Raw genomic sequence first — 26,171 nt, 5'->3', positions numbered from 1 at the left:
AAAAGATTTATTTATTATTATATTTAAGTACACTGTAGCTGTCTTCAGATGCACCAGAAGAGGGCGTCAGATCTCATTACGGATGGTTGTGAGCCACCATGTGGTTGCTGGGATTTGAACTCAGGACCTTCAGAAGAGCAGTCGGTGCTCTTAACCACTGAGCCATCTCTCCAGCCCTTATTTGTGTTTTTGTGTGGGTTTGTAGACTTTGAAGAGAAATTTTTGGGAGCTGGATCTCTCCTCTCTTTATTTTTGAGACAGTATCTCTGGGTCGCCCTTTGCCTCCTGAGTGCTGGGATTAAAGGCTTGCTGTTATACCCACAAGGTTGTCTTCTTGTGGGTTGCAGGGATTGAACAGAGGCCAAAAGGTGTGGTGGCGAGGATCTTTACCCATGAGGCATCCTGTTTGCCTGTCTGTTAAATAACTTTACTCTGTCTACACACACACACACACACACACACACACACACACACACACACGATATATATATATATATAGATAGATAGATAGATAGATAGAGGCATAATGGCACATGTGTCACCCCACAGCCCAGAGTTTGATGCCAGGCTAGGTCACTCTATCTAAAAACAAATGTACAAACACGTTTCAGATAAAACCTTTATAGTCTCTTGAAAAATATAGAAGATTTGAAACCTGCATGGAGGGACCTGTCTGTAATCCCAGAGTTTGTGAGGCTGAAGCAGGAGGTTCACAAGTTTGACAGCAGCTTGGAGTTCATAGTGAGAGTCTGGCAAAACCCACCACTGCAGGGTGTGGTGCCATATACCTTTGCTCCCAGCAGAGGCTGGTGGATCTCTACTAGGAGCTGGAGGGCAGCCTGGTCTACATAGTGATTTCCAGGCTATCCAGGGCCTTACAGCGAGACCTTGCCCTAATAAAACAAAATAAAACACCCACTATCACCAAGGAATATCAGAAGATCTGCTTATTTGGGCCTGCATTGCTATAGCTGCAGCCTTTGTTTACCCAAGAACTCTTGTGGCTTACTTTCTTTCCTTTGGTGTCTTATGAGGTCCCTGTGGGTAAGTTTACCACTCTCAGAGATCAACCAAAGTGAATACATAATAACTTAGTTGGCAATTAGTAATTTTCACTTCATTTCTATTCACCGAACTATATTGTAATAAGTCAGTTAGTTAGTGGGCTGAATCCTATTAACGATTTTTCTTCAAATTACTTTTTCTGTTCTCACATCTATTAATAATCACTCATATAGGTTCCTTAAACCTTTCTTTTCTTTCCAGAGTCCACCCCGAGGACCCTGTGTTGAGCCACCTCAATTTAGCAACATTTGGTGCATGTGCCTGCGATTTCACTTTAGTGACTAGCACCCTAGGTCAAACCAAGACTGGTAATTTGTCAGGTAGACATTATTTCCAGGTAACACAAACACATAACTTTGTGAAGCCAATTCTAGACAGGACGCCATCCTTCCTATCCTTAAGTTCTGGCTGAGGTGTGGAAGTTCGTAGCTGGGAAGAGAGAAAGGTGCCTGGAGGCCGCTAGGAACCACGCTCTGGAATTTAACCCCGGGCTCTGAGGGTGGGAACTCAGGAAAGTCAGTGAAACCACGCTGGGGGTGTGGCTCCCAGCGTGCATTCCTGGAACAACTTCAGGACCCTCTAGATCCAAGCCTTTGGGAGCTCTCTATTGGGACTGACTTAGCTCCAGCTCCTGTACCTGCGTGGGTGGCTTTGCGTAGTGACTGCCCCCAGTCTGTAAGTCGTGCCTCTACGCGAGACGCCCCTCTCCCCTTTTTTTGCATTAGTTTCCCAAAAGGACCGGCGACTTGGGAGGAAAATTCCCTGTTTTCCGGCCCCGGTTTGGGAGACACGCATTGAGGTCTCCCTAAGACCTCAGCTGAGGGGGAGGTGGTCTCCCAGGAGGAGACCCCAGCCTGGGGGGACACCCCACGCTACCCATCTCGCTCCTGCGCCGCCGCCGTGCAGCCGCGCAGGGGCGCTCCGGGGCCTCCCCGCCCCCGCCGCGCCGCTCCCGCGCTCCCCCTAGCGGCCGCCGCGCCGCCTCGCTCTGTCCCAGGCTCGTCGGGCGGCGCAGCTCACGTGACCGCGCTCCGGGCCTGCGGCCGCTGTCGGTTCCCCCAGTCACCGAGCGAGAGGGAAGAAACAAGATGGCGGCTGCAGGCGATCCGGAGCGGGGCCCCGGCAATTCGGACTGAGCCTTCTCCCTCCACCCCGCCGCTGCCGGGCCGCGCCCCTCCCGCCCGGACCCCGGCGCCCTCCCCTCCCCCTCGGCCCCGGCGCCCCCCGCGCCCCTCCCCCACCCCTTCCGCTCCCCCCCCACCCCCCCGCAAGCCGCGGCTCCGACATGAGGGGCCGGCGGGGCAGGCCGCCCAAGCAGCCCGCGGCTCCTGCTGCGGAGCGCTGCGCCCCGGCCCCGCCGCCGCCGCCGCCGCCGCCACCACCGCCGCCGCCACCGCCGCCGCCGCCGCCGCCCGCCTCCGGACCCATAGGGGGGCTGCGCTCGCGGCACCGCGGCAGCAGTCGGGGCAGGTGGGCCGCCGCCCAGGCTGAGGTGGCGCCCAAGACCCGGTTGAGCTCGCCCAGGGGGGGCGGCCGCAGGAAACAGCCGCCACCGCCACCGCCGGCCTCCGGCAGCAGCGCCAGCGGCCCGGGCCGGGGGGGCCGAGGAGGCGGGGGCGGCAGGACGGGGGGCGGGGGCGGCCACCTGGCCCGGACCACCCCGGCCCGCCGCGCCGTCAACAAAGTGGTGTACGATGACCACGAGAGTGACGACGACGACGAGGAGGAGGACATGGTCTCGGAGGAGGACGAGGAGGAGGAGGAGGATGGCGACGCCGAGGAGACCCAGGATTCCGAGGACGAGGAGGAAGATGACATGGAAGAAGACGACGATGACTCCGATTATCCGGAGGAGATGGAAGACGACGACGACGACGCTAGTTACTGCACGGAAAGCAGCTTCAGGAGCCATAGTACATACAGCAGCACTCCAGGTAACCACCCAGGCCGCCGGGAGACTCCTTCCCCACCTCCTCCCTCCCCCTGGCTTGCTCCCTCTCCAGTGCAGTGCATCCTGCTTCCTAGCTCCCCCCCCCCTTCCCGGCCTGTCCCCCACGCGGAGGCCACGGCGCGTCTAGTGACAAAAAAAAAAAAAAAAAAAGAAAAAAAAGACAAAAACAAAACTAGATTTGCAAGAGGAAAGAGGCGCATTGTTCAAAATGGAGATTGCATTGTTGCAGTTTGCAGGCCACAGACTCGTTCGCTCTTCTCCCCCCTCCCTCTTTATCCCCTTCAAAATTTGTGCCAAGTGCGGTGGCTCCACCAGGCAGGATTGAAACTTTGGCACACAAGTATCCATTGAGTTCGTCTTTCTCCCCTTGTTTTGGTACGAGTATTTTATTTATTTATTTTGCGATGAAAGAAGCCTCCTGCTTTGCAAACCGTTGCATGTCTAATACGTTTTGTTTTAGATTTAAAAGAAAAATTATCTGTTCCTTAAAAGAGAATTTCGATGGTGGTACCACACCTAGACGTTCTCCCTTTCCTACACCCTAGTTAGCTAGTTTGGTAACTGTTTTGGAGGAAGGATTGTTGTTCGGTGAGCTTGGGAGCTTCCTGGGGTCCTGAGCGCTTGTTTGTGTTCTTCGAGTGAGTACTCATGGTCGCGTGCAACAGTTGCTGGTAAATGCTGATTAAAGAGCAAAGCAGAAAACTAGACCAAACCAAGTTTGGCAATCCTTCCGATTTAAAAGTACTCTGGTTAAGTTCCAAATAAAAGTATAACACCACGGGGCCGTGTGTCCTAACCAGATTGATTTTGACTTTGCGTGGGAGATGGCAGTTTCGTGGCACCTGTTGCCGAAGATGTGTGGTTGATCATCTAGGCGCAATTGCCAAAGATGAACTTTTTGAAGTCACGGTATAGAAGTGTCAGATTGGACCCGACAGGACTTTTTCTTGTTATTCTGTTTCTGAGGAAAAAGCCCTTCCTGAATCAGCGGTGGGCTTCATCAGTAGTGGTGAATTCTCTGATGTTTTCTCGAATAATTTCTTGAGGTGGGTCCTGAGATGTGGGTCAAGTAAAAGGCACATGTGCAATTGCTCCTTTGTATTAAATGAATAGTTATGGGGGGGGGGGACCCTTAACTTGTAGCAACAGACTTTCAGGCTTTTTCTTAAGTTTTTATTCACCTGATTGATAAAATTAAGATCTAATTGTAAGGACATTTACAAAGTAAGTGAGGACATATGAGGGTTTTTCCTATGAGAGCCTGTCTACCGTTTTTCAGAGAAGATGAGGGTACTAGGAGTGGTTAAATTTAAGTGTTTTCATTTATAACTGCTTAAGATCCTAACTGCTGCAAGTATGAGAATTAAGCCAGATTAGATTGGTTAACACCAAGTGAAAAAAGCTAGTTTCCTTTGCCTGTCTTGAAGAAGGTTGCCTATTTTATGGGACCTGGAGGGAGGGGCTATCTTTTAGCAAGTTTAATTTCTTGCCAACTTAGTTTAGTGTGTCTTTTATAGTACTAGGTTTTACTTTAAGAAATTACGAGTTGGGCATCTGCATCAAGAGCTCAAAATTGAGCTGAAGACAGCAGTAGTGGAGGAAGTTAGTTTTTGAGTTAGGACTGAGGCATTTTGGCAGGGTAGTTCAGCTAACTTTTTAACTCCTTGAAGACCTGGCCAACAGTTCTGATGAACTGAAGACCATGAAAATGCTGAATTAAACTGCAATTTGTGGTTAGGGATTCTTTTTTTTTTTTTTTTTAATTTATTTATTTACATTGTATGTAAGTACACTGTAGCTGTCTTCAGACACTCCAGAAGTGGGCGTCAGATTTCGTTACGGATGGTTGTGAGCCACCATGTGGTTGCTGGGATTTGAACTGGGGACCTTCGGAAGAGCAGTTGGCTGGCACTCTTAACCACTGAGCCATCTCGTCAGCCCTTTCTTTTTCTTTAAGATTTATTTATTTTATGTATATGAGTACACTGTGGCTGTACAGATGGTTGTGAGCCATCATGTGGTTGCTGGGAGTTGAACTCAGGACAGGACCTCTGCTTGTTCCAGCCCTGCTTGCTCCGGCCCAAAGTTTTATTTATTATTATATGTAAGTACACTCACTGTAGCTGTCTTCAGACACACGAGAAGGGGGCGTCAGATCTCATTACAGATGGTTGTGAGCCACCATGTAGTTGCGGGGATATGAACTCAGACCTTCAGAAGAGCAGTCAGTGCTTTTAACGGCTGAGCCATCTCTCCAGTCCAGCCATTATTCTTCTTGAATGACACAGGCTACCTCTGTGTACGCTTATCCTGTGATTATGGGAAGTAATAACTTTAGGAGTAACTTTTGCTTTTAAACATTCTGTAACTCCTAACAGACATTCTAACATAAAAAGACTGATTGGATAACTTGCTGTTAGTAGGTGGGAAATTTGATAATTCTCTAGTAGGTGCCATAATTTAAATGTTCAGGTTTTTTTTTTTTGTTTTGTGTTTTTTTTTTTTTTTTTTTTTTTTTTGAGACAGGGTTTCTCTGTAGCCCTGGCTGTCCTGGAACTCACTTTGTAGACCAGGCTGGCCTCGAACTCAGAAATCCGCCTGCCTCTGCCTCCCGAGTGCTGGGACTAAAGGCGTGCGCCACCACGCCCAGTTTAAATGTTCAGTTTTTAAGAAACTCAAGTTGGTGTAACTAGGTTTGGATAAACACTTCAACTCTTCCTAACAGCAGACAGTATACTTTTTAAAAAATAACTTTTAAAAAGATGTATTTTCATTGTTTTTTTTTTTAATTATGAGTATGTCTATGTGAGTGAGAGTGGTAGAGGTGTCTGCAGGTAGCAGAGTGAGCTGGCGTTTCAGATGGTCTGAGTGCCATGCGATGTGGTGCAGGGATCTCACACACACTCAGGCCCTCTGGAAGGGCAGCAAGCGCTCCTGTTTTAAACTGTTCTTTCATGTGGGCTGCCAGGCCTTTTCCTTTCTTTATTGGCTTTATTAACTTGAGTGTTTGGTCTTTTGAAACAAATTACTTCTTCAGATGATGGTAAAAGGATGTTACATTTTGTGTTTTTGATTTTAAAGTCTGTCCACTTGTTTTTAGTGAGTATCCATTCTGGGAGTGATTTGCTGAAACCAGGATATTGTGCCATTAGTTTTATAGTTGGTCCTTCTGGAAGGAGACTTTAGGTCAATGTGTATATTTTTGTTTTTTTTGTTTTTTTCTTGGTTTTTTGAGACAGGGTTTCTCTGTGTAGCCCTGGCTGTCCAGGAACTCATTTTGTAGACCAGGCTGGCCTCGAACTTAGAAATCTGCCTGCCTCACAAGTGCTGGGATTAAAGGTGTGCACCACCACTGCCCAGCCAATGTGTATATTTGTAAAGTGTAGATTAAGATACACTTAAGCTGCTCCAGAACAGTCAGGGCTACACAGAGAAACCTTGTCTCAAAAAGCCCAAAGGAAAAAGAAAGATACACTTTCCAGCAGGCCGGGCTGGGTGTGGTACTCCACACCTTTAGTCCTAGAATTCTGGAGGCAGAGGCAGGAGGATCTTATGAGTTTGAATATGGTCTGTAGTCTGGTCTATATAACAAGCTCCGGTACAGCCAGGACCACATAGAGAGACCCTGTCTTAAGAGAAAAGAAAAGAAAAGGAAAGAAAAGAAAGGCAGGTCCCAAGAAGGAGAGTTGGGAGATAGAGCTGTATGCTATACAATCAAGGCTAAAGAGGAATGTCCTTTAGGTAATGTAGACTAATTTGATTACAAGTTTTTGTAATTTAGAACATTGGCTTGAGTATTACTGGCAGATTAAATCCCTAGTATAAGAGCTGTGTATGTAGTTCACCTGGTACAGTGGTTGCTTAGCATGCATGAAGCCCTGGCTTCGATTTCAGCCCATAAGGTGGGTTTTGTAGGGCAGGCTTCTAATCCCAGCACTGTGGATGTGGAGACAGGAGGAACGAAGTTCACAGTCATCTTTAGCTACATAGTGACATACACAGCTTGAGTTACTGTTGGACCGTGTGCCTTAACTATCTAATTAGTATACAAGTAGATACTATTAAATAAGATTCTTAAAAAATGGGTTTCTAGACCGGCATGGTGGTGCATGCTTTTAATCCCAGCACTTGGGAGGCAGAGGCAGGCAGATTTCTGAGTTTGAGGCCAGCCTGGTCTACAGAGTGAGTTCCAGGACAGCTAGGGCTACACAGAGAAACCCTGTCTCGAAAAACCAAAAAAAAAAAAAAAAAAAAAAAAAAAAAAAAACCAAACAAACAAAAAACCAAAAAACAAACTTTCTAATATCACAAGTATCACTGAGGTCTTTTTTGAGTACTCTGAGATAATGTAGCTGTTTGCTGTGGACTGGTGTAGTGTTACTGTTGCTTTGATGAAACGCAAGACCAAAAGTAACTTGTGTGGCTCACAGATCCTAAGTCACAGTTCATTGAGGGAAGCCAAGGCAGGAACACAAACCTGACTGGAACCTGGAGGCAGGAGCTGATGCAGAGGCCAAGGATGATGAGGCTTGCTCTCCCACAGCTTGCTCGACTTGCTTTCTTACAGCACCCAGGAGCACCAGGCCAGGGATGGCACCGCTCACAGTGGGTTACCCCTACCCCCAGATCACTAATTAAGAAAACGTTCTACCGCTTTGTTGGCTTACAGCTGGGTTCTCTGTGAGGCATTTTCTCAATTGAAGCTCCCTCAGTCATCCTCAGATGACTCCAGCTTGTGCCAAAGACACATCAAACTAACTAGCACATAGGTAGTATTAAAGTCACAGACATAAAACTAACTAGCACACAGATATTATTAAAGTCACAGACTTTAAAGCTCATTATTTACTTATTTGTGTGTGTGTGTGTGTTTGTGTTCTCTAGTCAGGGCTTCTTTGTGTAGCCCTGGCTGTCCTGGAACTTGTTCTGTAGACCAGATACCCACTGCCTCAGTCTCTGCCTCCCGAGTACAGGGAGTAAAGGCGGGCTCCACCACTTGTGGCTTTAAAAGTTTATTTTATGAGGAATTTTTTTCCTTTTGTGACAGCAACTTATTCTAGGCTGGCCTGATCTCGCTGCCATCATCATCATTCCCCCCCCCCCCCCCCACCTCAGCCTCTCAAGTACTGGGATTAAGGTGCATGCCAACAACACTGCTGATTTCTTTTTTTTTGTGGAGGAAAAAAAAACTTTTTCCCACAGGGCAACCACTACTGATTGATGCTGGTTATCAATCAATGCAAACCTGAAACTGTCTCATTGTGCTGAGTTAGATGCATTTTGTTGAGTAATTTTATTAATTGATTGATTGATTGATTGATAAAGGCTTGAGGTCTGGCCCAGTGCTTTAGTGTACTTGTTCCTCCTGCAGAAGTCCCAGGTCCCATTCCCAGTGCTCACATGGTGGTTCACAACTCCAGTGCCAGGGAATCCAATGCCCTCTTCTCAACTCCTAAGCCTCCATGCACACAGCTAAAACACTCATTCATATAAAATAAATAAACCTGAAAATATATATATTAAGAAAACCCGGGCTGGTGAGATGGCTCAGTGGGTAAGAGCACCCGACTGCTCTTCCGAAGGTCCAGAGTTCAAATCCCAGCAACCACATGGTGGCTCACAACCATCTGTAACAAGATCTGACGCCCTCTTCTGGAGTGTCTGAGGACAGCTACAGTGTACTTACATATAATAAATAAATAAATCTTAAAAAAAAAAAAAAAAAAAAGAAAACCCTCATACAGTTAGTTTATTTGATAGGCATTATTTGCTGGTATATTGAGAAGAATTGTATTGAAAAATCTGTTCTCTCAACCTCTTTACCTACTTTGCATATTGGGGTTTGAACCTAGGTAGACAAGGGTTCTGTATTCTATATGCCCAGCCAAGTAGTGTATACTACCAAGCCAAACCAAAAAAAAAAAAAAAAAAAAAAAATCAGATTTTTTCCCCCTTCCTTTTCAAAAAGGATCTCTACATATCCTTGGCTGGCCTAGAATGAACTCATTGTGTGACCAGGCTGGCCTTGAACTTGTGTTGATCTTTGTCAGCCTCCTCGGTGCTGGGATTACAGGGATGAACCACCCTGTGCTGCTCGGAAGGTGCATGCTCAGTAGACGCCGGGCAGAGTTCTGACAGCACTGTGAAACTGAGCATTTCTGATAAAATGAAAAAGATTTATGCTATGTTTGAGACAGAATGGCCCTTGCATGAGACTTCTGGGAATATTTAGCTATGATTTTGAAATTTGGCATCTTTTACAACTTCAAAACAAAATCCTGGTATCCTGGGAGCCTTAATGATTTGTGTCCTCTAAGGATTATGACAGCAGAGACTGGTGGCAGAGATACTCTGAATGAGCTGTAGGTTCCCCAGAAATAGAGAGCAGCACCCCACTGCACTGGTGGTATTTCCGTCTTCAGAGACACCAGAGTGTGTCTTTTCAGTATACACACAATTCCGTATTGCTTCAAGGGAGGTACCAAGTGGAGACCAACGGAATATGGAAGGCAGCATCTACATTCTTTAGGGGCTGGTTGGTGTGGGCAGAAGCTTCCTGGACCGGCTTGTAAGGAGGGAGGCGGGGCAGGAGCAGCATGATCTCAGCGCTGATAGTCAAGTGTGGGCAGAGGCCAGTGGTGTTTAGCAAGAGCTGAAGAGAATCGGAAGTCAACTGTGAAGCTGCAGTGATGCCCTGTGCTGGGCAGCTCCCTGGGGAGGCAGGCTGGCCACGTGCTTGCTTTCTTCCCTTGCCTGCTGAGTTAATGATTGGGCAGTGGGTAACCCCAGGCATTATTCCTGATCTGGAACAGAGTTGAGGTGTGGTATTCTCATCGGCAGTGCTTCGTGTGGAAGCTTGGCTTCCTGCCACACATGAGGTCACAGAGATGTGCTGTAAGCCTCCCCTGCACTGAGAGGTGCACCTGAAAGGTGGCCTGAATGAAGCCTTTTCTGTCTCTCTCACAGATCTGTGTTCCATGCTTCAGTCTGGTTCCAGGAATCAGTCAGAAGATCTGGGAATAGTGGGATATGGTCTCAGTGATAATAGACTCCTGTTCTCCAGGATTCAGCGGGAAGGCTAGGAGGAGAGGGAGATAGCTGGTGGGATCTGGATGAATTTTGTAGTGCTGCTTGGCAGCTCAGTCCTGGAGTTTCCTGGCCTTGACCCCAAGTGTAGAGAAAGAAAGCACCATCAACACCTGTGAGAAGGAAGGCTGTATGATCCGAGATGGGAGAGACCTGGTTTGACCACCAGCACCTGTGGAGGTTAAACTTGAGAATTGAATGGGGGCCCGGAGGGTTACTATAGTCAGGCAACATGATCTGTGAGTACCCGTGAGGCATGTCCTATGTTTGTGAGGGGAAGCAGGCTTGTCTGTGGTCCCTGCCACAGGCACATTTGGAAATGGGGCACGTGCAGCAGAACCTAGGAGGTTGGCATCAGGAGCTCTGGTCCCTTTTGTTAGGCTGTCCTTTCTTACTCTTGAGACCCTTTTTTCCTTGTGACTGTAACTGGCAGGGGGTATCACAGATTGACAGGCAGTAGAACCTGGCCAGCCGTGGTCTGGTGAGAGACCAGGAACAACTTGCTCTGCTCTGCTTAGACTCTTAATCCTTGCTGGGATTTGTTGTTTAGATTCTTCTTGCTCATCTTGGTCATTTTCTTCATCTGTGTAGAGTAGTTAAAATCTCAGCTTCATTATTAAAAAAATACTGTATGCATGTATGCATTTGTCTGCTTGTTATGAGTGTCGGGTGCCCTTAGAAGCCGAAAGAGGGTGTCAGGTCTCATGAAGCCAGTATTATAGATCTGAGACACCATGTTGATACTCAGAATTGAACCTGCGTCCTCTTAATTGTTGACACATCTCCAGCTCTGTCAGCTTCATAGTTTCTTCTTCTTTTTTTTTTTTTCTTTTTTTCCAGACAGGGTTTCTCTGTGTAGCCCTGGTTGTCCTGGAACTCACTCTGTAGACCAGGCTGGCCTCCACCTGCCTCTGCTTCCCAAGTGCTGGGATTAAAGTGTGCACCACCACCGCCTGGCATCTTCATAGTTTTACAGTGACCCCGTTCTAATGGATTAAGTACTAGGATAACTACTCCTAGCTATTTGGTAGTTTTGTTTTGCTGTTTGGTTTCTGTAATTTATTATTATTATTCTGATTTATTTTAAGTATATGAGTATACTATAGTTGTTTTCAGACACATCAGAAGAGGATGTCGGATCCCAATACAGATGGCTGTGAGCCACCATGTGGTTGCTGGGAATTGAACTCAGGACCTCTGGAAGAGCAGTCAGTGCTCTTAACCACTGAGCCATTTCTCCAGCCGTGAAATTTAAAAAAAAAAAGATTTCCTTAGGTGTTTGAGTGTTTTGCCTGCATGTATATATGTGTATCAGTTACATGCCTGGTGCCTAACTAGGTCAGAAGAAGGCATTAGAGCCTCTGGAACTGGCAGGTTGGATGATTGTGAGCCTCCGTGTGGGTCCTCTCTAGCAACAGGAACCCTTAGCTCCAGAGCTACCTCACCAGCCCCCATTATTATTATTTTGAGACAGAGTCCCTTTTATAACCCAGTTCTGGCCGGGAACTCACAGCAATTTGCCCGCCTCAGCCTTCCTACTGCTAGGATTATAAGTATGTGCTACTACACCCAGTGTGGACCTGAAATCAAGTGGGAAGAATGGTGCCCAGCACCCAGGGGCACACATGCCCATAATCCTAGAGCCACCATGTCCCCTGTGCCTTAGTTCTTGGGACCCAGGCCAGGGACCAGAAAGGAATGAGGAAAAGATACACTCAGGCATGGGCACAATGAAGCCGGGATTGGGTGGAGTTTTGTAGCTGAGGCGACCTGGAAGGACCTTCAGCTTGCTCATCAGGTGTAGCATAGGAGAGGGGTTACTAGCCCCCATAGGAAGTGTCAGCAGTCTCAGGTTGTAAATATCCATGTGGAGGGAATGTATTTGCTATTCTCTGCACTGACCTACCTTTATAAACACTCATATTTGAGTTCCTGAGAAGAGCTTTGCTATTCCTCTTGAGTCTGGTTCATATGGGGTAATGGCTTTGCCAATTCCTGTGAGTCTGTTGGCCTTGGAGTCCTTCATAGGCAAAACCCATGTCACCAGACATTCAGGGTTCCTGCCACTCTCTACGCTACACTTGAAGGCAGGAAGATCATGAGTTCAAGGCTAGCCTGGTTACAGAAAGAAAAAAGAAACAAGGAGTGATGGCCTTTAATCTTAGTAATTAGAAGCCAGGCCTGGTGGCACATGCTTTCACTCAGGAGGCAGAGGCAGGCCGATCTCTATAAATTTGTCTCCAGTCTGGTCTACAGAGTGAGTTCCAGAACAGCCAGCCTACATAGTGAGACTCTGTCTCAAAAAAACAAACAAAAAATCCTATTAGTTGGGAGGTGGACCAATGTTAAAAGGAAGGGAAGAAAGTACACTAGTAAGTTAATTGTGTTGTTTTACCTGTATTTATTTTGCAGGTGGCAAATGTTCCACAGGGGTTGTATTAGGGTCAGAGGACAACTTGTTTATCTGTCCTTTCACCATGTAAGTTCAGGAATTGAGTCAACTCCTTAGAGCATCAGGCTTGGCTGCAAGCCCCTTTTATTCCAGGAGCTGTCTTGTTATCTTTGCTGGCTTATGTCTAATGTTACTTTGTTTTGCTGCAGCATTTCTTTTTTATATTTTTTTATTATGTATTTTCCTCAATTACATTTCCAATGCTATCCCAGAAGTCCCCCATACTCTTCCCCCCCACTCCCCTACCCACCCATTCCCACTTTTTGGCCCTGGCGTTCCCCTGTACTGGGGCATATAAAGTTTGTGTGTCCAATGGGCCTCTCTTTCCAGTGATGGCTTACTAGGCCATCTTTTGATACATATGCAGCTAGAGTCAAGAGCTCCGGGGTACTGGTTAGTTCATAATGTTGTTGCACCTACAGGGTTGCAGATCTCTTTAGCTCCTTGGATACTTTCTCTAGCTCCTCCATTGGGGGTGCTGTGATCCATCCAATAGCTGACTGTGAGCATCCACTTCTGTGTTTGCTAGGCCCCGGCCTAGTCTCACAAGAGACAGCTATATCAGGGTCCTTTCAGCAAACGCTTGCTAGTGTATGCAATGTCAATATTTCTGATTCCCTAACGGTGCTCAGTAATAGTAATAGCTGTCATCTAATGAACCTTGACTAACCTGATTCATGATTTTAACCAATATTTATGAACTAGTTTAGGTTTTCTTTTCTTTTTTTTTTCTTTTGGTTTTTATGAGACAGGGTTTCTCTGTGTAGCCCTAGCTGTCCTGGAACTCACTCTGTAGACCAGGCTGGCCTCAAACTCAGAAAACTGCCTGCCTCTGCTTCCCAAGTGCTGGGATTAAAGGCATGTGCCACCACTGCCTGGCTTAGGTTTTCTTTTTTACAAATGCTGGGTACATGTTCTTTCTCTGACCACCAGCCCTAACCCTATCCACCCCCTGCCCCCAGGCAAGATTCATTCATGATGTACCCCAGGTTAGCTTTGAACAGGGAAGCATAATATATCCAGCACTTGAGAGACTTAAAGCAGGAGGAGGGTGAGTTCAAAGCTAGCTTGGACTACCTAGTGAAACCGTGTCATAAAGCAAAAAGATGTAATCCTGTATTATATAGCCTTTTTCATTTTTGCATTTGTTTTCCAGGACAGGGTCTCTATGGCCCTGGTTATTCTGGCCCTTGATCTGTAGACCAGGCTGCCCTTGAGCTCACAGACATCAGCCTGCCCATGCCTCCCTAATGCTAGGATTAAAGGCATGTGCCACCAACACCCAGCTTTAGCATGATGTTTTAGAAATTCCTGTGTTATACCATGTGTAGTATTTGAATGACATTGTGTTTTCTACGAGTTTCTCAAACTTTGCTTTTTTAGTTCATGAGTCCATAGGCATTTGAATTATTTCCATTTGGTTGTAAATAATTCCCTGTGGAATTTATGTGATGTGTGTTTGTCTGGCATATTTCTTTTGTGTGTATATACCTAGAGGTGTAGGTAGGTGGAGCTCTGTGAATTTGAAGCCAGCTTGAGCTATGTATCGAGTTCCAAGACAGTCAGGGTTACAAAGTGAGACCCTGTTCCAAGAAAACAACAGAAAGTTTTGACTTCTTGGAAGTGGTTGTATAAAGCAGTGGGTTTCATTATGATGTCTACATACGTGTGCCAGTGTGATTTTTTTTTTCACCTGCTGCTGTGGTGTTTCTCGTTCTCCTGCACATTGAGTTGTGGGTTTTTGTTTACCAACAGGGTCCTTGTCATAGCTCAGGATGCTCTTCCACTCATGCTCTCTCTGTCTGTCTTAGTGTCCTGTGTGCTGGGGGACAGATGCCAGCTACTCTACTTGGCAGTCAACTTTTTCTTTTCTTTTTTTCTGCTCCTTTTAGGGTGACCCTAGGTCTGTGTAGAGGCAAGCACTCTACTGAGATACATCCTTAGCCCTTTGCTTGCTTGTTTATTTATTTGTTTGTTTATTTAGATTTTTTGTTTTTGTTTTTGTTTCTTTCAAGACAGGGTTTCTCTGTGTAGCCCTGGATGTCCTGGAACTCACTTTGTAGACCAGGCTGGCCTCAAACTCAGAAATCCACCTGCCTCTGCCTCCTGAGTGCTGGGACTAAAGGCGTGCACCACCACGCCTGGCTTTATTTAGGGTTTTCAAGGTAGGGTTTCTCTGTGTAGCCTTGGTTGTCTCCCATATGTAGACTAGGCTGTAGAACTCAAGGATCCACCTGTCTCTGTCTCCTGGGTGCTGGGATTGAAGGTGTGCACCACTACTCTGCCAGTTTACATGTTTAAAATCACATTTGTTTGATGTGTGTGTGTGTGTGTGTGTGTGTGTGTGTAGAGGTGACAGGACAACTTGCAGGAGTTGGTGTTCTCTTGTACCATGTATCCTGGGGATTGAACTTGAGTCCTCAGGCTTAATTGGCAAGTGCTGTTTACTCTCTCCTTAGACCCTGCAGCTAGATACAATGGTGGGTTTGGTGTTTTTTTTTTAAAGATTTATTTATTTATTATATGTAAGTACACTGTAGCTGTCTTCAGACACTCCAGAAGAGGGTATCAGATCTCATTATGGATGGTTGTGAGCCACTATGTGGTTGCTGGGATTTGAACTCGGGACCTTCGGAAGAGCAGTTGTCAGTGCTCTTAACCGCTGAGCCATCTCTCCAACCCAAGGGTTTGTTTTTTTAACTTTTTGTGTATGCGCGTTTTGCCTACTTGTATGTCTGTAGGTAGGGAGGATCTCTTTAGTGCCTGACTCCAGCCTCTAGTCGCAGTGGATTCCTTTCACTCTCTAGTTCTAAGCTACTCAATGTGGTAGCTGTTTAAATGTAAATTCATTAAAATGACTTAAAATTGGAACCTCCAGTCCTCAGTGGTAGGAGGTACCTTGCAGGTGATTTAGAGCCATTTGGGTCATTGCTGGTATTGGCTGCAGGAGGACTTTTTTTTTTTTTTTCTTTCCTCGAGACAGGGTTTCTCTGTGTAGTTCTGGCTGTCCTGGAACTCACTTTGTAGACCGGGCTGGCCTCAAACTCAGAAATCCGCCTGCCTCTGCGCCTCCCAAGTGCTGGGATTAAAGGCGTGTGCCACCACTGCCGGGCTACTGCAGGAGGTCTTACTCTGTGGGGTTGGTGACAGTTTACTTAACACCTCTGTCTCTGGCCTTTTGTTTGCTCCAATTTTGTGCTACCTTGTGGCCTTGGTAGTCTGTCTATGGCCCCCTTCATTTGTGGCCTTGGTAGTCTGGCTATGGCTCCCTTTATTGAGGCTGTTTGCAGAGCATTATTTATTAAGATGATGGTGTGCAGTGAGATTTTGGGGTCATCTTTAGGATACTTACAAATTACTAATGGTTCTGGGTGGTCAGGGAAGAGGCAGCCAGTTAACAGTGTTAGAAAATCTGGCACAAACTTTATCAAGTCTTGATATTTGTTGAAAAGTTAACTTGATAGCTCAGATGTCCTGTGTTATAAAAGTTATATGTAAACTAAATTGTCAACTACTAGGTGTCCCAGGGCATCCTACATGTCAGGATCTCTCAAGTAGTGTAGCAACCAGTTCATTCCTTGTTTTCTTGGTGGGGTTCTTTTATGACCTAGTGATGAAGTTGCTCCTTAAATCTGCTAGGAAAGTTCCTGTTGGGCTTCTCCCTGGCCGTGACTGTGTCCTATGATTCACAGGCTTGAGAGACAGCCTAGCCAAGCAGTGCACACCGTGGTACTCTGCAGCAGATGCCGCGTCTGTGTGCCTGCGAGCGCAGCTACTGCAAGCGCAGCTACGGCTCAGTGCTTGCACGTCTAGTCCACATCATCTCCTGCCGGGTCTGTCGACAGTGTCTTTCATTATGGAACCTAAAAAGAACTTCAGAAACACACATACTAATTGGTGTGGGATGCCTTTTCTCCTCCGCCCTCTGGTATATGCACACCACATACAGATTTGTTTGAAGAAACAGTCTAATATGACCATGTTCAACTTTCAAAGAGTTATTTAATGACATTTTAAATTTTTGGTTTTGTTTTTAGAGTTTGTGTGAATTTGTGTGTGTGTGAGGTGTGTGTGTGTGTGTGTGTGAGTATTCCATGTATCTCAGATGTGAGATTAGAGTGTAGCATGTCAGAGTCAGCCTCTTCTACCCTTTGGGTTCTAGTTGGACATCTTGAATGTGTCATCAGTCTTGGTGGCAGGTACCTTCATCCATTGAGTTCTCTTGCCATCCCCAAATAACACATTTCAAAAGACTACTCGGTGTAATTTCAGATATGCATTTGAATGTTTACTCAGCATTTCCAGGTGAATCTTGGTAACCTTAGGAGATAGCCATTTTCCTTTTTGGCATCCTGTCCTTAATGCCCTGAATAGTTTGAGTTGTGATTCTGCCCTGTCTTGGGTAGCCTAACAGTGGAGATAGGAGCAAGGATCATAGGGTTACATGTGTATAGGGTCCTTGAATGTACATGAAGACAGGCAGCACTCCTTATCTTTATTGATACATAATGGAATTTGCTATTAGTATTTAGTTGTCTTTTACAAAAGTAGTTTTAAGGGAGTCTGAGACATGGTTCAGCAGGTAAAGGTACTTGCTGCCAAGCCCAGTGACATGATTTAGATCCCTGGAATCTACACAGTAGAAAGACAAACACCTACAAATTGTCTTCCAGTGTCCATATGTGTGTGTGTGTGTGTGTGTGTGTATGCATGCTCCCAAGCTTGTGTGCAAGTGCAAATATGGACATCCATGCATGTGTGCAAATGAGTGCATATGCTGGGGATTAAGCCAAAGGCCCTTGTGTTTGCCGTGTAGGTGCTCTGCCCCTGGGTTTAGGTCCTTAGGCCCTGTCACTTTGTAGCTCACGCTAGCTTTAAACAGAACATCCTCTTGCTTCTGCCTTCGAGAACTGGTGCTGTAGGCTACTGTAGGCACACACACAGGTGCACACCAGCATTTGGCATATGTCTTATTAGGGGTAGGTGGGAGGGGTTTAAGGTCTGATGAGCCCACACTTCCAAATCTAATAAATACTGGCATTTCATTAATTATTTATATTTTTATGTGCATTGGTGTTTGCCTTCATGTATGTCTGTGTGAGGGTGTGGATCCCCTGGAACTGGAGTTACAGTTGTGAGCTGCCACGTGGGTGCTGGGAATTGAACCTGAGTCCTCTAGAAGAGCAGCCAGTGGTCTAAACAGCGGGTCTGCGTCTCCAGTGCCCTTTATTACTTTAAAGATGAAGTAAATTACAGATTTTCCTCTCTTTGCTTCTTTGAGGTGAAAAAAATCCTTGTGAAGTTGGCATCTGTTTTTCCTATCACTATTTTTTTTTAAGATTTATTTATTTATTTATTTATTATATGTAAGTACACTGTAGCTGTCTTCAGACACTCCAGAAGCTGGGGCTGGAGAGATGGCTCATCAGTTAAGAGCACTGACTGCTCCTCTGAAGGTCCTGAGTTCAAACCCCACAACCACATGGTGGCTCACAGCCATCTGTAATGAGATCTGATGCCCTCTTCTGGAGTGTCTGAAGACAGCTACAGTGTACTTACATATAATAAATGAATCTTTTAAAAAAAAATGAAAGAAAGAAAGAAAGAGAAATTTAGAAGCTGGAAAAAGCCACAAATATCTCTTCAGGATTAAGAAAATACAAACCATGGGAGCAATCGGCACTGCATAGCTCCATTCCTTAGCACCAGGGACTGGTGTGCCGTATGTGGCTCTGTCTGTCTCAAGTAGTGGCTTTCTTTGCAAGCTCTCTTCTGTAGGTTCCTCCTGAGGCAGCCGTTTGCTCGTCTTCTTTAGTTTCTAGAAAGCTCTCCTTTCTGCTTGTTCTCTAGTAGTTTTCGAACATTGGCTGTACCTCAGAATGGACTGAGCAGAAGGGTAAAATACAGCATCCAAACTTCTTTTTCCTGGGCTTCTGTGCACTGGCTTCACACTGGCTCAGGCTGGCCTGGGTGACTTCGTTGTATCTTCACACTGGCTCAGGCTGGCCTGGGTGACTTTCTAGTATCTCCTCACAGTTTTAGGAAGGAGTGTTTGAAGGCAGCTTCACATGTGAAGGAGTCAAGTGGTAGTAGGTTCTCTGTCGGCAAAATAAGCAATTCAACCCTAATTAAAAGCATAAAAGCAAGTTTATTGGGGCAGGTTCACTGGCCCCAAAGAACAGGGCCAGGGAAATCGGAATGTAGACAGGAGGGGTGGGGGTGGGAACAAGGGACAGGGACTATAACTGTGGAAGGAGAGAGAGAGAGGGAGGGAGGGAGAAAGAGAGAGAAAGAGAGATCGAATGAGGGCAAGCGCGTGCAAGCACACACGCGTGCACACACCACACACACGCACACACCACACACACACGTGCACACAAGCGCTCGTGAGGAGAAGAGCACATAGAGGGATGGGGATTGCCTGTGTATTAATAGGGCTACGGGTGCTGGGTTTGAAATCTAACAGGTGGAACCTAATGGACTAGATGGGAGTAGGGCAAGAGATTGTGAACTGGACACATCGCAGATGCCAGTTACATTTATTTTGTTTTATTTTATTTTATTTTTTTGAGGCAGACCTCTCTTTGAAGCCCAAGCTGGTCTGAAATTCACTATGTAGACCATGCCTACCAAGCACTAAAGGTGTGTGCTGCTGTTGTGGGCACTCTCCAGCCCAGATTACAGCTGGTTCATTTCAGCACTTAGATACACGTGGATGCTTCATAATTGAGCTATTGATACATATTGAGGTTAAAAAGAAAAGAATAACCAGAGTCTGTTGAGTGAAGTGTTTTTATTTCGTTGTGTATGAGTATATCCATCTGTGGGATAGATTCAGGAGGCAAAGGGAATTTTTTGATTTTGCCACGTTCTTTAAAAAAATTGAACCCAGCCAGGCATGGTGGCACATTTCTCGGCAGGCGGATGTCTTAAGTTTGAGGCTAGCCAGGTTTACAGGACAGCTCTGGCTACACAGAGGAACCCAGTCAGTCTTGGGAAAAAAAAATTGAACTCAAGTCAGGAGTGATGTCCACTTGGAAGGCAGAAGCAGGTAGATCTCTGTGAATTCAAGGCCAGCATGGTCTACAGAGTTCCAGGCAGCCTGACCTGTATCAGGAGAGAGACCCTCCTTCAGCCTCGTGAGCTCCTTTCTTGTTAGGGCTGGGAAGTATGTTCATGTTGTCCAGTGTGTGTGAGCACAGTTTGTGCTTCCAGGCCGAGGCACAGTCAACAGTATTTGTTACTTGCTTACTCAAACGCTCAGACCCTCAGTTCCTTAGTTCCCTGCACACCATGGGAGCTGAGGGACTTGGTAAGGGAGGAGGGGACAGAAACCTAATACCCTTTCCCACAGTGCGGGAGGCTTAGTCCGAATTTATAGAAAGCCAGCAAACAAAGGCAGGCCATATGTAAATTATGATCTGTTTTTTCCTGGGTGGGGGAGGGAACCTCGTCCCTTGCTGTCAGTGAAGGGTTTATTTAAATCTCTTCCGAGTAAAATAGGTTCTTAAAAGTCTCCATTTTGAAAGGGAAAAGGAACAGTTTTGTGGAATGGAAGATCCCACCGATTCTCTTGTTGGCAGAGTTCTTTCTGTATCCACACTTGGTAGGTGGAGAGTTGAAGCTTTTCCGTTTCTTGCCTTTGGAATTGCACTCTAAGTGGCAGATTCCTGCATTCCTAAAATTTTGCAAGTGAAAAGAGTTAATTGTCTGAGGGAAGGTCCGTCCTCTTCTTCCGCCCTGCCATGCTGATAAGTGAGTGTTACAGAGACTTGAAGAAACTTTGAGTTGCCTATATATATATATATATATATATATATATATATATATATATATATATACACACACCATATGAAGACCAGAGGAAACCGTAGGAGAGCCCCAGCATGTAGGTTACCAGTATTGGCAGCAAACGCCTTCACGCAAAGAGCGTTCTCAGCGCCACTTCAAGGACTTTCATTTCTTCTACTTTGTTCTTATTTTCTGGGATTGTGTTTATTTTATGTATGTGATTGTTTGCATGCATGTCTGTGCACCATGTATGCGCCTGGTGCCCACAGAGTCCAGAAAGAGGGTGTCAGATCCCCTGGAACTGGAATTACAGATGGTTGTGAGCCACCACATGGGTGCTGGAAATTGAACCTGGGTCCTCTGGAAGAGCAGCCAGTGTTCTTAACCTCCGAGCCATCTCTCCAGTCCCCTTGAGGATCGTTCTGACAGGCATGTTCAGTAAGCAGCTGAGGAACACAGGAACTTGTTCCATAAGCCATTCCTTTGATTTGATAACCCATACGGAAGGAAGCAATGAGTCCCAAGCAATGAGTCGGAGATGTGAGGCAGACTGACTGGCTCACATGGATGCTTAGCTAGCAGGCTGGTGTTGTAATGTGGCATCAGTACCTCTTGGTTTTCTGTCCCTCTAGTGGTCATTCTTGCTAGAATGTTGGCTTGGGAGCTGCCTTTCTCACCACATCTGCTCTGCAACAGTGTTGTTTGCTCAACAGTGACCAGTCTCTTTCACAGAAAGCAGTGGCTATGTTCTTAGCTTGTTCTCCGGAGGTTAGGTGTGTGTTGTGTACATCCAAGAAAGAGTCTTTTCTGTTTGTAGTTTTTGGTGCTTGTTTTTCTCTAGTTCCCTGTACCACTTTGGTTTGCAGGTAGAAACCCAGGGAAGGTGTCATGGCTAATAAAACTTAGTTATGTAAGAATCAATATTTTTTCTTTTTTCTTTTTTTGTATTTTTCGAGACAGGGTTTCTCTGTAGCCTTGGCTGTCCTGGACCAGGTTGGCCTTGAACTCAGAAATCCACCTGCCTCTCCTCACTAAGTGCTGGGATTAAAGGCGCGCACCACCACTGCCCAGCTGTAAGAATGAATTTAATTGATCCCATTAAGGCTACTTTTGAAAATTAGAAATGTACATTCTACAGATACCAGAAATTATGTGTAATAGAAGCAGTTGAGGAATAACTTGGGTTTTTTTTTGTTTTGGTTTTTTTTTACCAAGTCGTTCTTTTTAAGCATCAAATTAACTTATTATGTGTGTGTGTGTGGGGGGCATGCCACAGTGTGTGTGCATTTTGAGGTCCAAGGACAACTTTAGAGTTTTCCTTCTAGAGCTCTGCTGTCCCACTCCAGTGCAGTGCCACATATAGAGCTATTTTGTCAAGTTCTTAACAAAAATTAAAAAGACCAGTTACTACTGATAGTTCTCAGGAATTAAGAGGTAATTGACTATCTTTAATTGTTTATTTTTAATTTTTTACCTTTTGGTTTAGAATTGATTGGGAAGCCAGGAGTGGTGGCACACACCTTTAATTTCAGTTTCAGGACAGCTAGTATTACGCAGAGAAACAGATCCTGTCTTGAAAAACCAAATAATTAGATAAGTAGATAAATAAAAGAATTGAATAAGAAAACTTTGAATTTAGATTTTTTTTGTAGACCTAACAATCAGAACTAAATCACTGTATTACGAATTACACTTTTTTTTTTCCCATTTCCAGACAGGGTTTTTCTGTATAGCCCTGGCTGTCCTGGAACTCACTCTGCAGACCAGGCTGGCCTTGAACTCAGAAATCTGCCTGCCTATGCCTCCCGAGTGCTGGGATTAAAGGCGTGCACCACCACACCGGGCTTTAGGCATTATACTTGTTATTATCCTTGTTATCCCATCTGTAAATGGGCTGTAGAGCTCCAAGCTAGCCTGAGCTACAGAGTGGGACTGTGTCATAGAAACTGAAGAACTAAGTCATTGAACAGCAACAACAACTATTATTATTATTATTATTATTATTGAAACAATATCTCACTGTGTAGACCAGGCTGGCCTGGAGTTCATAGATTTACCTGCCTCTGTCTCCTGAGTGCTGGGATTAAAGGCTGTGCCCTCACACCCTGCTGATGTTACTTTTGCTATGTCACAATTCTGGGGCTGATTCCACTAGGTAAGTGCCCTACCACAAAGCGATACTCTAACCTCTGATCTTGGTATTAATCTAACTTGCCTATAGCAGAAAAACTGACTGGTGTGTTTGTGAGAGCAAGGTTCCATATTAACCTGTGATGATATCCTTATTTACAGGTAGGCGAAAACCAAGAGTACATCGGCCTCGTTCTCCAATATTAGAAGAAAAAGACATCCCACCCCTTGAATTTCCGAAGTCCTCTGAGGATTTAATGGTGCCTAATGAGCATATAATGAATGTCATTGCCATTTATGAGGTGGTGCGGAACTTTGGCAACGTTTTAAGGTTGTCCCCTTTTTGCTTTGAGGACTTCTGTGCGGCTCTGGTGAGCCAAGAGCAGTGCACACTCATGGCGGAGATGCACGTGGCGCTTCTGAAAGCAGTTCTTCGAGAAGAGGACACGTCTAACACCACCTTTGGCCCTGCGGACTTGAAAGACAGTGTAAACTCCACCCTGTATTTCATCGACGGGATGACGTGGCCGGAGGTCCTGAGGGTCTACTGTGAGAGTGACAAGGAGTACCACCATGTCCTTCCTTACCAGGAGGCAGAGGACTATCCCTACGGACCAGTGGAGAACAAAATCAAAGTTCTGCAGTTTCTAGTCGATCAGTTCCTTACGACCAATATTGCTCGTGAGGAGCTGATGTCTGAAGGGGTAATCCAGTATGACGACCATTGTAGGGTCTGTCACAAACTTGGGGATCTGCTGTGCTGTGAGACGTGCTCGGCTGTGTACCATTTAGAGTGTGTGAAGCCGCCTCTTGAAGAAGTGCCGGAGGACGAGTGGCAGTGTGAAGTCTGTGTGGCACACAAGGTGCCTGGTGTGACTGACTGTGTCGCTGAAGTCCAAAAGAATAAACCCTACGTTCGACACGAACCTATTGGGTATGACAGAAGCCGTAGGAAATACTGGTTTTTAAACCGAAGACTCATAATGTAAGTACATCTGGCCATAATTTTTGTACATGTTTAGGGAAGCCTTTTTCCTTCATGGTTGATGTGAGAGAGTGCTCCCCATGTTGATGCAATTATTAAACGTGTGGTTTAATAATGAATTGTAGTTAAAGACTTGAGATGGAAGGAATGCGGGCATTAATACGGCATTTTAGAAATTGTGATGTAAGGTGAGTTCATGTGCCTTAGGTGGGGTTCTGGGGCCTTCCTGCAGCCCACCGAGAGAGAGAGCTCTCTCGCCTTACTTGCTGTTAAAGGACTTCGGCCTCCTGGTCACCTGTGTAGCTCAGGCAGTAGCCTGGGGCAGTGGGAACAAACCTGCCTGAGGCTGGGTATTCATTAGTGATTAAAGTTCTCCAGGAGATCCTGACACACGCAGGATCATAGTCTGAGTCCTGGGGTTTCAAGAACCAATTTGGAATTAGGCCTATGGGGCAGGAGGATCACAAGTGTTGCTTTGCTCTACAGAGTGAGTTTCAAGGCTAGCCTGGGTAGATTAGACAGGCCCTGTGTCAGGATAAAAGAAGAGGCTGTGGTTGGAGCTTAGTGTTAGAGTAGTGTTTGCCTAGCATGTGTGAGACCCTGTGTTCAGTCCCAGTACAACAAAAGTGAACAGTTGTGCAAAGAAGCTGTTGGTATCAGGGCAGGTGGGGTCAGGGAGCACTGTGCTTAGTGTCCTCAGGACATCAGGCAGTGTTGAGATCCGCGCTGAGAGTTGAGTCTCCTCTGAGCCCTGGTAGAGGGATGGACCACTTGGTATTGTGAGCTTTTGCATTTTGAGGCTCTCTTCCAGTTCTTAGAATTAGGCCAAGAGAAAACTCTGACGCATGAACTTCAGTGTGGTGTGGAGGGCAGAATGGTTCCATCATTGATGCTCTCTGAGATCCGACACTTGCTTTGTTGTGTAATTTATTGACTTTGCCGGAAGCCTGTGAAATCTTGTGTCCCTAGCAGTGTGTAGGTGTACAGCGATAGGCACTTGCATGATCTGTTGTCACCCGTTGAATATTTGCTTGGCATTCATCGTGATAGTTGGGTCCTAGTTGGGTCCTGTGGCACTGGGTGTGTGCCAGCATGCCTCTCGAGCTCCTCTGGACTTGTCACGTGCCCTCACTTTATTGGGGATTTTTGCCTTTCACCCATCTATCCATCTATCTATCTTTTTTCCTTCCTTCCTTCCTTCCTTCCTTCCTTCCTTCCTTCCTTCCTCCTTTGCACGCCTTTCATTTTTCTTGGCTTTTTTTTCCTGCTTTCCTTTGAGGTGTGTGTGTGTTCATGTGTGTGTGAGGAATTAGTTCGGCTGGCCTGGACATGGCTGGCCATGTAGAACAGGCTGGTCTTGGACTCAGAGGTCTGAGTGCTTCTGCCTCTCTTAGGTTTTGTTTTGTTTTGTTTTTAATATTGATCTCTAGGGGGCTGGAGAGATGGCTCAGTGGTTAAGAGCGCCGACTGCTCTTCCAAAGGTCCCGAGTTCAAATCCCAGCAATCACATGGTGGCTCGCAACCATCCGTAACAAAATATCTGATGCCCTCTTCTGGAGTGTCTGAAAACAGCTACAGTGTGCTTACATATAATAAATAAATAAATATTTAAAAAAAATATTGATCTCTAAACCCTACTATTTACTTTTTCTTAGCTGCTACCATGTATTTAGCTTTTTGCCTGCATGTGTGCCTGTGCAATATGCTTGCAGTGCCAGCAGAGGCCACTGTGGGTGCTCCTATACCTGAAGTTACAGAGGCGTGAGCCATCTTGAAGGGTGAGGAACCAATCCTGGGTCCTCTTCAAGAGTAGCCAGTGCTTTTAATCCATTGAGTTGTCTGACCATTCCCCATACTTTCACATCCATTTATTTAATCTGTCTGTCTGTTTGTCTATCTATCTACCTACCTGTCTGTCTGTCCTCCCTATCTATCTATCTATCTATCTATCTATCTATCTATCTATCTATCTATCTATCTATCTCTTTACAGTGCTTGTCTGCACTCTGTGGGTACCTGGTGCCCATGGAGGCTGGAAGAGAGCTTGGGATCCTTAGCTGCTATGTGAGTGCTGGGAATTGAACTTAGGACCTCAGCAAGAAGAGTCTACCCTCCTCCCCAAGAAAAAGGCCAGGTGTGGTGATGCACCCCTTTAATCAGCACTGGGGAGGCAGTGGCAGGCAGATCTATGTGACTCTGACTCAGCCAGGTCTACATAGGGAGTCTGTATCTGAAAAACCAATTAGAACAAAACCCAGTGCATCGTGCATGTTCTTAACTGCTGAGCCAGTTCTCCAGCCTCATATTTTTTTAATTAATTAATTAATTAATTAATTTTACATCCCAATGGAAGCTTCCCCTCCCTCCTTCCCCCAGTCCCAGTGTTTCCCCTCCCCCATACCCTCTTCCTTTTCTCTTCAGAGAAGAGGAGGTCTCCCATGGATATCAACCCACCTTGTCATGCCAAGTTACAGTAGAACCAAGTGCATCTTCTCCTACTGAGGGTAGACAAGGCAGCAGCCCAGCTAGGGGAAGGGGTCCCAAGCCAGGCAGAGGTGGAGACAGCGCCTGCTTCTGCTGTTAGCAGACCCACATGAAGACCCACTTGCACATCAGTTACATACATGTAGAGCCTGGGACTGTCCCATGCATGCTTTCTGGTTGGTGGTTCAGTCTCTGTGGGCCCCCATGCAGCCTCATATTTTTAAAGA

At 45.9% G+C, this 26,171-nt stretch overlaps 1 protein-coding gene across 22 annotated transcripts in view; it reads left to right on the top strand.

The window, feature by feature from the left end:
- The first annotated feature begins 2,125 nt into the window (after positions 1-2,125).
- Positions 2,126-26,171, top strand: part of Bptf (bromodomain PHD finger transcription factor) — a 99,067-nt gene continuing 75,021 nt past the window's right edge. For 20 of the 22 annotated variants that reach the window (XM_006532686.3, XM_030245733.1, XM_006532685.1 and 17 more), the window contains exons 1-2: positions 2,351-2,999; positions 22,638-23,460. In XM_006532686.3, coding sequence (XP_006532749.1) covers positions 2,351-2,999; positions 22,638-23,460 — 1,472 coding nt within the window. Of the gene's footprint in view, positions 3,000-22,637; positions 23,461-26,171 lie in introns of all 22 variants that reach the window. The other 2 variants (NM_001359590.2, NM_176850.3) reach the window with 1 other exon arrangement.

Source organism: Mus musculus, chromosome 11 (genome assembly GCF_000001635.26).
Source record: "Mus musculus strain C57BL/6J chromosome 11, GRCm38.p6 C57BL/6J".
Taxonomy (NCBI): Eukaryota; Metazoa; Chordata; class Mammalia; order Rodentia; family Muridae; genus Mus; species Mus musculus.
The sequence above is the reverse complement of the archived record's forward strand: the minus strand, read 5'-3'. Positions and strand labels throughout refer to the sequence as shown.